General features: G+C 35.2%; 1 protein-coding gene across 3 annotated transcripts in view; it reads left to right on the plus strand.

The window, feature by feature from the left end:
- aff2 (AF4/FMR2 family, member 2) overlaps positions 1-12,977 on the plus strand; it is a 193,316-nt gene that overhangs the window by 49,555 nt on the left and 130,784 nt on the right. For 2 of the 3 annotated variants that reach the window (XM_015351809.2, XM_015351811.2), the window contains exons 3-4: positions 5,559-5,618; positions 6,099-6,983. In XM_015351809.2, the coding sequence (XP_015207295.1) occupies positions 5,559-5,618; positions 6,099-6,983 (945 nt within the window). The remainder of the gene's footprint in view (positions 1-5,558; positions 5,619-6,098; positions 6,984-12,977) is intronic. The other variant, XM_015351812.2, reaches the window with a different exon arrangement.

The raw sequence follows: 12,977 nt of genomic DNA on the forward strand, positions 1-12,977 counted from the left end.
TTTAATTTTATTTTTTAATCAGTTGAGCTTATCTTTAATTTTTAAATTTTGTGGAAATAAAATGTAAAACACAGAACGTGCTCACATAACATTTTAAATCTCATGGTAGTTAATTAAATAATGTATTAATTTATGTGTTTCCATTCAACAACTGGCAGTGAAAAACAAGGGTAAAGGTTAATAGTAGTATATCTTCAGTGCTGTGTGTTCTGAGAAAATATATGTGTAGTGCAGGAACTGACAAAGACCCTATTTAAATCAGAGTTAATGGTTATCTCCTCATTCTGCTGTTCCTTCTAGTGCAGTTACAGAAAGTAGTAACAGCCCCCTTTTCTTTCAAAAATGTTCTCATATTGCACCCATCTCTTGGGCTACCATTAGCTAATCTCCTTTAATCCTGTTTAATGGAACTGTGCTGTTAACAGCTATTTCTGATCTCTTTACTGCTTACAGTTCTGTCGGCTTTATCAAAGCAGACTGGGTACTCTCAGCAATCTGCAGACCTTATGCCGTAAGCAGTGGGCTAAACTCGTATCTGTGCTTTTAGTTAGTGGAGAATTAACTTTTTGTACATTTTCTATGAATCCTGTGAACACTAAATTAATGAAAAGTTTATTTAAATAAAGTTCAAATTAGTGACTTTGGATCTGTATTTTGCTGTATGGTTTCAGTCACAAAGATTTGTTTTTCTCTGCAAATATCAACCGAAAACCTTTCAACGCCAAAAAACTGTGTCCGGATGCAGGCTGCATAGATTTAGAAGTAGACATAGGTAGCTGTAAATTTTACGTCATCTTTCACTGAAGAAAAAATGTTTTATTCTGAAACAAGGTTGAAGGAAAGGAATACAATTTAGGAAAATTAATTTATGAAATGCCATTTTCTTCTGTACAGCAATAATTTGTGTTAGAAAGACCTTCATTGAAAACAAATATTTTCTACTTACAATTACTTTCTTACAATTCCATGGCTGGTAGGCTTTCCCAGATACTTTATCAGGTAGAATATATCGCGGTTGTATGAAAATATTTGTGCATTACTTTTTGGTGACGGTTTCTTTTTATATACAGTAGTTTACATTATTCATACCATTGCATAAATTATAAAGAATTGCACCTTACAAATACATTCTCCTCTTTGTTTTCCTCTTTCTATTGATGTTTTTTTCTTACCATAGCTTCTACTAAGCTCATATGGATTGTCCATACTCTAAGATCCTAAAGGCAGTATTGGTATATTAAAGATATAGTATGTGTGTGGGCACAGAGTAATAGAACCTAAAGGTTTCTTCAGCTGGGAGCCCAGTAACATGCTTGAAACAAAATGATTCTAGAATCAGTTCTTGTTTTTGTTTTGATTCTGGGATGGAGATAATGTTTCTTTGCCTTCTTCTGAAACACACCAGTATTGGCATCCCTATTACCTTTTGGTTGTTAGTTTCAGGCTGGAAGGTCTTATAGCTGAAAAACACAGTTTCTATTGTAAATGCTGCCCATTCATGAGAGAGAAAAAAAGGCGAAAGCCTCCATACATCATCCACTACAATACAAGCTGCCTTTTAAACCAAGATATTGATATCAACAAGGATTCTTATATGGTAATGTGATACAAACTAGAAACCTGAAAAAATAATATACTATATAAATAGACCCTTGGCATGAGCACAGTAGTTTGAATAACTTCAGAAAGGTAGGGAAGAAAAGCAGGTAGAGTGCAGTTCTGCATCAAATCAGAAAACCTGTATATCTGTTTTACAATTCATAATCTGTCCATCCATACTTTTCATGCTGTATGTTAATATGGAAATCAATAATACAAATACTGCATATTCATACCATTACATTATTCTCACTCAGTTTACATTTTTATATGTTTTTCCTAAGCAGTATACAGTATACTGTAAACGGTTATTTGCACATTTTGATCTCCTGTTGACATCATTTGGCTGTCTGGGAACCTGAATTCAATTAAATTAGTTTCAATAAATTTAAATTAATAAATTGTTAATTATGTGTTCAAAGCACAGAACAACATTGACAGTGTCTATTCAATGGATTTCTTCTGAACCAGTAGTGAAAACACAAACCAGAGCACAGAAGTTAAAACTGTGGGGAAGGGCATTGGAAACAGACAACAGGAGGGTCTTATAAGAATCTGGGACAAGCTACTCAGCTATGGTGTCAAAGCTGATACATAGCTTCCTTGAGGAAACAGCTGAATGAAGTTTGATAGAAGTTCGATAATTTAGCTACTAGAAGACCAACAAAGATTGGCTGAGTACCCTCCTTTCATTGGTCACCTTTTTTTATCTTCTCAAGGTACTGTATAAACCCTGTCCATTCCCATAGTAATCTCATGTTATTCAGATTGAGATACAAAGCAGTTCTTTGAAAGATCACTCATTAATTCAGAGACCGACAACCTGAAACTTTGACAGCATCATTTTGAAGTATTTGGGAATTCATCTTTGTTTAAGTGCCTTATTCCATTAGGTCTTCACAGTTTTCTCCTACAACCTTTTATATGTGAGCAAATTAGTGAAAAAGTTCATTAATGTCACAAAGAAGAAAAATGTCATGTTGAATTACTTTAAAAACAAATTTGAAGGATAAAGACCCAGCAGTTAGGATCTCAATTAAACATCTCATATAAAAGATTACACCTCAAACAGTGCAGTTGCTCTAGTCACCTTAATGAGAAGTTAGTTTATGTAATCTTAAGAATTAAATGATTAATTAAAGTTCATCTAATAATTCGGCCATCCATCCATTTTCTAACTGCTTTTTAAAATACAGTGTTGTGTGACATCCAGAGGCTGTCCCAGCAAGCAATGGGTGGAAGGTGGATGAGACGCCATCACACGGCATTCACAGACACAGACAAACACACTTACACCAGGGCCGATTTTCACAGAAGCTCATTGACCTACCAGTATATTTTAGGAAAGCCAATGCTAAGTACCGCGCCACTGTGCCACTCCTACTGTATCTAATAATTAATCTGTGAAAATGTCTTGAAAAACGTTTGTAATTCATACTGCATTCGATCTACTATTAATACAGAAAAACTTTGTAAACAGGGTATTATAGAGCTTGTAAAACTCTTAAAATGCCAGTGAAAAACAGAAAAGTTAATAAATTTGTAATCAAATGGACATATTTTCCTGCACAATAAATACAATAAATCTTCTTAGAATTCAGGAGTTGGAATTCAAAATGTGGTCTTGGCTCCATTTCAGATAGTTTGCATAGCTACCATATTGGTGTAAACAGTTGGTATAAAAGGCCTTTTTACATACATATTTGTTTACACTGAAGATGACAACGTTGAGGAGTTTCACCTAACAGCTTTAACCGTTTAGCCTTCTTATCCTAAGTACTAAAAATAAGAGCCCTGCAATTGTTTTAAAATACTTTAGAAAATCTCCATATGAAAATTTGTCTGTAAAAATATTTTGGGAAGAATATCCCATTCCCCTTCTGTGTACTTAAATCACAGATATGAGATCATATTATTTTGTGTAACCCTTACCCATTTGATCCGATCACATATGTATTTGTGTTATTATTGTACAGTAAGTAAAGAAGAAACGTGCATAGAAGGGAATTGCATAGGAAATATATCCTACTGTACATTTTTTAGCATTAAGTAGCAAACAAGTAATGGACTTACATTATATTAAGGTGCTAATGCACTTCATAAAATTAAAAATAATATGTGTTTAAAAATAATTTAAAATAATAGACTTGGGAGAAACAGATTATACAGCACCTTTTCACATTCAATGTAAGAATAGTTTTGAATAAAGTTAAGAAGGAGAATTACACTACTGCGAGTAAGTAGTTTGTTTCATATGACAAGGAAAGATTCTGAATGGGGACCCCTTTGTTTCATCATTGTTCTGAAACCAGATGTATTCATCTGGATTGAAGAAGATACAAGTATGTACAGCTACTCTGTACTGTATATCAAGGAAATATGCTAGTGATTCTCAAAAAGCCCTGTACTGCCGATGACCATGATGTTATACAGTAGATCTACAGAAAGCACTCAGATCTTTCATTAGCAACAGTTTCATCTTATGCCCTGTAATGATCCCAACAGCACATTTAATCATTGTACAAAACTAGGCTGCTTTTCCTTACAACTTGTAATGATCTCCTGTTTATTCTGCTAATGTGCAGTAAAACAAGAAATTTGAGAAGCTTAGGATAACTGTCCATTAGTACATTTTTTTATTGTAATAAATCACTTTACTGCAAACATTATTGCCATTAAAGATTTATGGAACATATTAAAATGCCTTTTAGCTTGGGGTAAGAGAGGGTCACAGTTAAGGATTCTTCAAACAGTATACTTGTCTTGGATTTAGTTGGAATCTACAGCTGAGTGAGCGGTTTTCATTAACAGCAGACCCCTCTGGTTAACCAGCTACTATCTCTCCTCTTTATTTTCTCTGTGACCATATACCATGACCTGTTAAATATCTTATATGACAAAGGTGATGCTACAGAGACAAACATTTAATAGCTATGCTATCAAATGACATGAGCTTTTGTTCAAACTGGTTGAAATACTTTTTTTAAATGAGAAAATGGCACTCAGTGATCACCAAAAATAACTTTTAGATAGATACTTTATTGATTCTGTGAGGGAAATTGCAGAACTTTTGTTATTAATCTCAGGGTCCTGTTCAATCTGGTCTATATATTCTATTTGGATACAACACATCTAAGAAAGTATCTTTTTATGATAATTTTAATATATACCACTTATATATCACCTTTACATGTTTTATTTATTTCTAGCCTAGATTATTCGGTTGACACTTTTACCTAAAAGATTTACAGGGATCATATTTGGCTGTTTCATTAACTTACAAATTTAGTTCCAAATGCACACAGCTGAGTTTGCACAGCTTGTTAAAGTACCTGGTTGAAGGATAGAGCAGTAGTGTCTCCTCCTTGAATCTCAACCCAAGACAGTGTAGTCAGGAATTCAAAACCCTGAACTGTTACTCCACACTGCCACATGGTCTTCATAGCATCTAGCCATTTACGTTTTGTTATATACTAATCATATTATACATAATCATATACACATACTAATCATATTTTGGTAAAAGTAATTACAATAATAATGAATGCAAGTAGCAAGATAATAACATAAGAGAATCATGTACAGTATATCTTTAAAAGACCTAATGCAGATTATTGGGGTTTAGGTTAGGATAACAGAGATATTCAGAAAATACCAATATATGAGCAACAGAGGACAAATAAGCCTTGATATTTCAGTTTGTTTTTCTTTCATGAAATGCTCTCTGAAAAGTGTACTTCAAAATTTAAAATAAAAATAAAGAAGGAGCATTTTCAAAATATGGGTTTTAGACATTTTTGATTAAACAAAGTGGCAGTTGAAAAACTGGACATCATTAATATGGTAACACTTTGATACATGTAATACATTACCAAAGCTTAATTTTAGTGACACTAACCTATCGGTTTTATTACTCCCCACTATTATTGCATCATAAATGTGTCTCTTTACACTGACAGACAGAAGCGTCAAGTCAATCCACTTTGGGGGGGATCTACAACCCAGACCAGTTGTTAAAGGTATATTTTAATAGATCCACCTTATACCTAAAAAATATTGTTTTACACTTAATAGAGATGTATGCTTTAAGTATTTCCTAAAGTTTTCATTGATTCCCCCATCCCAAATGGATTAACAAGATGCTGGTATTTACAAATTAAAAGCCTCCAAATAATGTGGATTGCCTTTCTCTATTTTAATTATATCAGTTTTTGATCATCTTTGCATAGATGAAGTGATATTAAGTTATATTACACTGCATGTGTTAATGAGGAGAGAAAGAATAGAATGATTGTAAAAATGTGTGGTAAATGCCTTAATACTGGAACATATTTACGTAATCCCTGAAATAGATTGTGCCCTCTCAGAGGCAGTCAGTGATTAGTTTATGGATATTGGACAATGGATACTAATTTTTGATCCAGTGGTTTCTTCTGTAAATGTACTGCAAATTATAAAAAATGACATTCATTTGAACTGTTTTTCTTATTTTTCTGCAGACAAACAAAGGTGATGCCTTAGCCAACCGTGTCCAGAACACATTAGGAAACTATGACGAAATGAAGGATCTCCTGACCAACCACTCAAACCAGAGCCACTTGGTGGGCATCCCCAAAAATTCCATCCCACAGACTCCTGTGGAGAAATCAGAACAGTCAAGTTTCTTCTCAGAGGGTCAGAGGAACAGGATGGCTCCCTCACATCAGAGTGCTACAACTTCTATGCCACCTCCCTCTTCCACCTCTCTCTCAAGCTCTACACTGCTACATGGCCACCAAGGCAACAAGAAGTCTCGATCCACAGAATGGTCTCGGGGCACCCACAGTTCAGCCACTGGACAGCCCAGCCAGGCTGGTGGCCAGCAGTGCGGTCGAGCAAAGCACAACAGTTCCTCCCATGAGCCATCCCAGACCAGATATGAGGATTTGTTCAGTAGCCAAGGAGACCTGCATAAAGGAGACTCAAGTCCTGCTTCTTCATCTTCCCACTCCAGAAGACATGTTCATTCTTCCAAGTCTTCTACTGTTGATCAAACTTACAAAGAAAGCAATCACTCTAAGTCTCCTGCAGAACAAGACTTTGGCTCCCACGGTGTCAGTTCTCCACTTCCTTCTACTTCCCTCATACCTAGTGGACTTTCCACTCCAAATTTTCCTCCTGTTCTCCATAGCAAGCCCAGCATAATCCAACAAAAACCTACTGCCTATGTAAGGCCAATGGATGGCCAAGACCAGGTCCCCAATGACTCTCCTGACCTCAAGACCCCAGCGGAGATTGGGGATGGCTACAATAACCCGTCCTTTGGAGGCATGATAGATGGGAAGGCCAATGCGACCAATGCCAAGAGCAAGCTGCCAAAACTGACTCTGCCACAGCCTGGAGAGGTAAGTACTCAGATTAAAATATTTCACTTTGAAGAAACTGGCCAAAAGAACTAGGGAAACGCAGATATTTGGTGCAGATTTTAAGCTATGAGTTAAGAGTATGGTACAGGCCAACCTACATTGTCTCTGTTAACTTGGCTGACCTTGAACACGAGTTTTGGCTTAAGACCAGTGTGAGATTAGGTGTTTCATGGATACGTATGTTTTATAGCCACCACTTTGACCTTTTATATTTTATAATGTTCACTGTGGCACACTTGCAGACTTGCAAGACATTATTACATGGAGTTTTGTATGTTAAAAGAGCATATTGAAATATTTTAGGTGCATTATGATTCAATCAAAATTTTAAGCAAAGCATAAGGAGTTTTCAAAGAACAGGGTCTTGAAGTAACAAGGTTATGAACTTGAGTTATGTTTATTGCATTGTTTTGAAGAATTGCATTACATTCAAGAAAAATGCACTGGAGTTTGCAGTCTATAAATTCTGAGATTCTCTGGTACTCTTACATAATTAGCACACTATTCAATACATAGTAATAGCAAACAATAAACCATACATTTTGTCCTTAAGTTTAGGATTTCAAAATTAACTAAATCCCCTTAGATCAAAGTAGCATGACCACCCAAGACTTACTATTTGTTGCCCAGTTATAACTTCTAACTTTCTTTGCCAGAAGACTTTGGAAATTACATTCCCCTTACTTGCAGTGAACAGAATAAGTGTCTGTTATTAAAGTGGTATTTTTTGGGGGAAGCAGATTAACTTTGACTGTTTATCTTGCATTAATGTTCTAAGGCAAGAAAAGTTCATTTTAATGCTCCATTCAGGAGAATTTATGGAGCTTTAGCCCTGAAGCAGTACATAGTGTTCTTCTCAGCCAGTGGGAAGCTTGAGGTTATTTTTTCATGGTAAGAAATGTGATTACTTTGAAATTTAACTTTATAAGTTTACACTACAGCTGTTATTATTTTCTTTCACCTGAGGTCACAGACATGTTTTTTCAAACTGTTCTTCACACCTCAGTGCAATTTTGTCAATGCTTATGCCTGTCTTAAAATAATTAGAGGCAAATAGGAAAGCTCTTTCAGTTTGTCAAGACACAAATTGGAACAGGCGTAACAAGTCAGCTTCCTTTTTTCCCCCAGAAGTTTTTCCCCCAGGGGAAGAATAGAGGCTCTTTAACAGAATTGTTGGGAAAGCGTACAGTCCCTAGTGTCTGAAGAAGCCTTTGTTGTCCAGCACCCCAACACTGAATCTTTCAGGATTCTTAATACTACCAGAAATATGGGAAGAAAGAGCTTTCAATGCTAATATGAAGTGAGAAAACAATATTTACTTAGCTTTTGCTATGAACTTGTGATCTCAGGGTAGGAGATCGTTGCATAGTAGTTTGACCACTACTATGCAGTCTCTAAATTCTAACTACCATAGATTTTAGAGACTGCACAAGCCCTGTCGTAAAGAAGAAAACCATGAATATAAGATACTGTATGTGTTTAATCTATATTATTGAGATGAGGCTGGACTGAGTTACAAAATAAAAAAGTACTGAAGACTGAGTGTACAAAAAAGGAAGAAAATAAATAGACATATGAAGGAGGATTAGTTTTTAGTCTACTGAAATATACTACTTTATATATACACAAACATGGATTCTTCTTACCCAGACTAAGCCATGTGAATAACAAGTAGTAGAGTAGTAGTGTAATAATAGTAGAAAATACCAGTGGAGGATTTCAGTACATTATTGATCCCATAACATACTTATATCATTACTCCTGATTGTGCATATGACTTTTATATATACTGTATACAGGTATGTGTTATTATTAAATTTAAATAAAAGTGTAAAGATTGGCTGAAGTACTAGTAAGTTTTTAAAAGAACTGTTTTTTCAGTGGTCTTATGAATTTGTAAATTACAATTTCTATTATCTTTATGTAAATTTCATAGACTGATGTTTATACTGTAGAATCTGGCCTGATAATCTGGGTTCATCCTAAATTTACTCTTTGCAGAGGGACAGGCTTCTGTTGTATTTTGGGTATGACTGAAAAGTGGGAATAACCTTGTCAAAAACAGCCATTGTCTTACAGTATGTGTGGAAAATCCTCATATATCTCTCTATGCATTTGCCATGATTACTTATAAAAAAATAAATTCATTGTGATGATAAAAAGTGGCTGAGCTGTACTAAGATTATTAAGCATTCCAGAAAATGGTGGACATCAGAGCACGATGTGGGGATACACTTTATGTGTGCCTTTGGGTGTTCTCTGGAAAGTGGACTTTTTAAACAGCACTAATACACATATGCCCAGCTGTTGTGGACTTAGGTACTGTACCTGAACCTGCAGTTCACACAATTATAAAAAAGAGAAATCCCTTCCGCACCACCAAGATCTTTATTTTTATAACTTGATTTCCTTGTGAACTGTCTGCTTTTTTAAGTAAAACATAAAATAATAAGATAAATCTATCTTACATCTTATCTTACAAAACATACCAGACGTAGCCTTAAACAAAGGGTCAGCTTGTATGCTGACTTTTCTGGAATGACGTGCTGATCCTTGTTCTTGATTTTTTTTTTCCTTACTTACTATTGCCTGTTGGGACCACATTGAGAACATTTTTCAATTTTTGTCTTTACTCAAGTAGTCCAGTTTGATCCTGATCTTACAAAGGTGGTGCAGTATTGTAGTTGACTGAATTTTTTTTACATCAGAACTGCATGAAAGTTAGGTATAAGCAGAATTGCCAGCAGTTGCAAAAAGCAGCTGCTGTTGCTCTGGGATGCTTCTTAAATCGATAAAGAGCACAGTATGGAGCTGTTGTAAAAATCAACGCTGAATTGCAGCTGTGCTGGAGGGCTTTTAGGAGGAGCTGAGTCAGAATGGCAGCAATAGAGAGAGCTACTTGAAGTGCCAGGAAGCACTGAGCGAAGGTGCAGAGCCTGCTGCATGAAAATCCATCCCACATCTTCAGGTCAGATCTGTTACTGGCCACAGGATCACTCCTTGAAGAAATCTGCAGGGGACTAGTGGTGTCCATAAATACAGTCTTGATTTCTGTGTAATACTGTAATCTGACATTTATTATCAATGAGGTTTCAGCCATTACATTGCTTTGCAATCCCTCAGAGGAATGATTTTGAGTGATATTTCATTGTGATTAATTTGCTTTTAATTAATTTGTGTATTATTTGTTGTTTTTGTACTTGCTTGTTTTTGCAAATATTTCAGGCGTTTAACACCATAAGCTTACCAAATAATGCTTTTGATATTCAGCTTATGTGATGTTGCTCTAAAAATGTAAATTAATGATATACAGTACAGCCTTTGGGAAAATATATTCATTCATAGGTGCAGCAAGAGAGGTCATCCTCTCCAGAATGTTCCCAAACAAGAACAATCCCTGAAAGTATTTCAACTGATCTCAATAGAACTAGATACTGAGCACTTTACTGAATTTCCTTTTCAACATAAGTCCCGTTTCATGGCGTTTCATGGCGTTCGTGGTTTCATTCCTGATGTTATTTGTGGTTCTGTTTCCGTACTCACTGAGAATATAAACAAACTCATTTCATCAATCCTTTGCTCTGAAAGCATGTGAAATACACTAATTTTAACTCCTGTGAAAGTGACGGTGTGCCAGTACTGTTCCATTTTGTGAAAAAAATAAAATGTATAAATATGAAATAATACATTATAGAGCAGTTTGACATATTGCCATCGAACCATGGAAAGTCAACCAGCTGTTATATTACTTTGTTTAATAGTGTAGTGGAAGGCAATTTAATTTTAAAATCATGGAATATGGCGCAGACGTGTCTCGAAACATATGGTGCAGTTACACCATACAGTTTAGCATGTGGTACAAATAAAACCTGGGGAATTTTAATTGCTCCAGATTTGCTCTTCGAATGGTCAGCTCCTAGGAAAATGTTGATGGATGTTGTTATTGGACCGTCAAGAAGATGAGGAACCTTACCCCCTGCCACGAAAGCTCCAGCTGTTGCCTCACCAGTGACACAGATGCATTTGGAGATCTGTACTTACACTGGCTACAGGATGATTCTATCAGAATGGAAGCTTTCTCTAAATGAAAAAAAAAATCTTTAAGGGTTTTTATAACAAAGTAGTCTGCAAAAATTCTTAGATCTTAAAGCTTAATCAGTTTATTCTATGGCAATGTGCCACAAATAGGATTCAAGAGTACATCTCAGTCAAATTAATCTTAAATTTCTATTTGTCTAACATTCAAGTAATGGAGTCACAATTAGTTAAATGTTAGCATTAAAACTTTATGACTTATGTAAAAAACAACAGGCTCTGTGGTTGTGTATGTACTGTAGATGTTTACCCATTTTGTGTGCTAAAATACTCCTAATACAGAATAAGGTTCCACATTTTTAAGAATAAAAAAGAGAAATAGTGTACTTTACTGAAACAAGTAGGCACGCAGATTATGTTTCCTTTTTGTTATCTCCTAAAATTTACCTTATCTTTAAACATGACTGAGAAACTTGTTTTCCTCAGTCATAAATTAAATGTGAGTGACTTTCAGTCCTGCATTGCCTCCTGGAAAATATTTTGACAGATTCAGTATGCGGTAAAGTGATAAGCGTTTGTTAAATGAGTTTCAAATCATCCTGTTATCACTGCTTATATCGATTAGCTCAGTGCATTCTGTGGTGACTCTGAAAGGCTGCCTTGGGTTTATGTCAGGACTATGAAACATTGACAACCAGATAACAGTATTGATCCCCTCAAAAACAGTTATTGCACCAGGTATTATGTGGGTTTTATATAACTAATAGTCTTATCACCATCCCTTTAAGTAGAGATTTTGTGAGACAATGAAATGGATTAAAGATTCTTTCAAAGCAGAGACAGCTTAAAAGGAATATCTTCTTCAAATACCTCTTATCATAATTCTCATCTACCTGATCTCTTATTTTCTTTATTTGTAGATCTGACTCTACATCTTTTTTTGATGCCACATACAATACATTTGGGAGTTAAAACATTGAAGGAGTGGCCTTATAACACTTTCCTTCCCCTCACCACCCCAGCATCACACTGTAGTTTAATTTGTGTCCATGCTTACAGTTTATAATCCTTTGTTTCACAAAATTTGCTTTCTCTGTGGCTGATGGAAGTTTTGTAGTGATCCTTGGGGAAACAGTTACTGTAAACAATGCCTGAGTGGAAACCCACATTTTGTTTTTTTCTACCCCATTTTTTAAGAGGCAAAAAACGTTCTTTGCATTGCATGAGTCAATATCAATGTATCTCTTTAAATCTTGTAATAATTGACTGACATGTGTTTAGTTTTAGTGGTGTATTTGATGATCTCCTGTACTGAGTTGTCATCTCTTTCATTCTCTCTTGTTACTTCCTGCCCATTAATTACTGTGTGCTGTATGAAACCCTGATTACTACAGTATATGTAAAATATATACAAGATATGGCATGTACTGTATAAAGGTGATCTGCTGTGAGCTTTCAAAGTTGGAAAGCATTCACTGTGTTAGTAAATGTTGATGGAGGTGGCATTGTGTGTAGTATGTGTAATTAATACCCACTAATATTAATATATTGTTAATAGTAATAATACACATTAATATATACAGCAATCTATAGACCTGACACACATGAAATCAATTACTCTTTGTGATAGTATATATAGAGGAGCAGAGAAACAGCTGCATATAACTGTCCTTGGGTTGTCCCTTTATGGAATGCATATGTTTAGGAAAGGGATTCAGCGAGATTATGTGGATAATATAGGGATAAATCACACGAGGATTCAAATGTTTTGCAGATTTGCAGAGATTTTATCAAAATTTCCTGCAAATTCCCATTGGTAAGCAGCTTGATGTTTTTTTTAAGAAGCAGATATTAAATAAAAAGTGAACAGACCACCTTTCATTATATGCTGAATGCAAGGCAATGAAAAGAAGAGTGATTATTTATTTTTCTGTGTGG

Source organism: Lepisosteus oculatus, chromosome 8, assembly GCF_040954835.1.
Source record: "Lepisosteus oculatus isolate fLepOcu1 chromosome 8, fLepOcu1.hap2, whole genome shotgun sequence".
Lineage (NCBI taxonomy): Eukaryota > Metazoa > Chordata > Actinopteri > Semionotiformes > Lepisosteidae > Lepisosteus > Lepisosteus oculatus.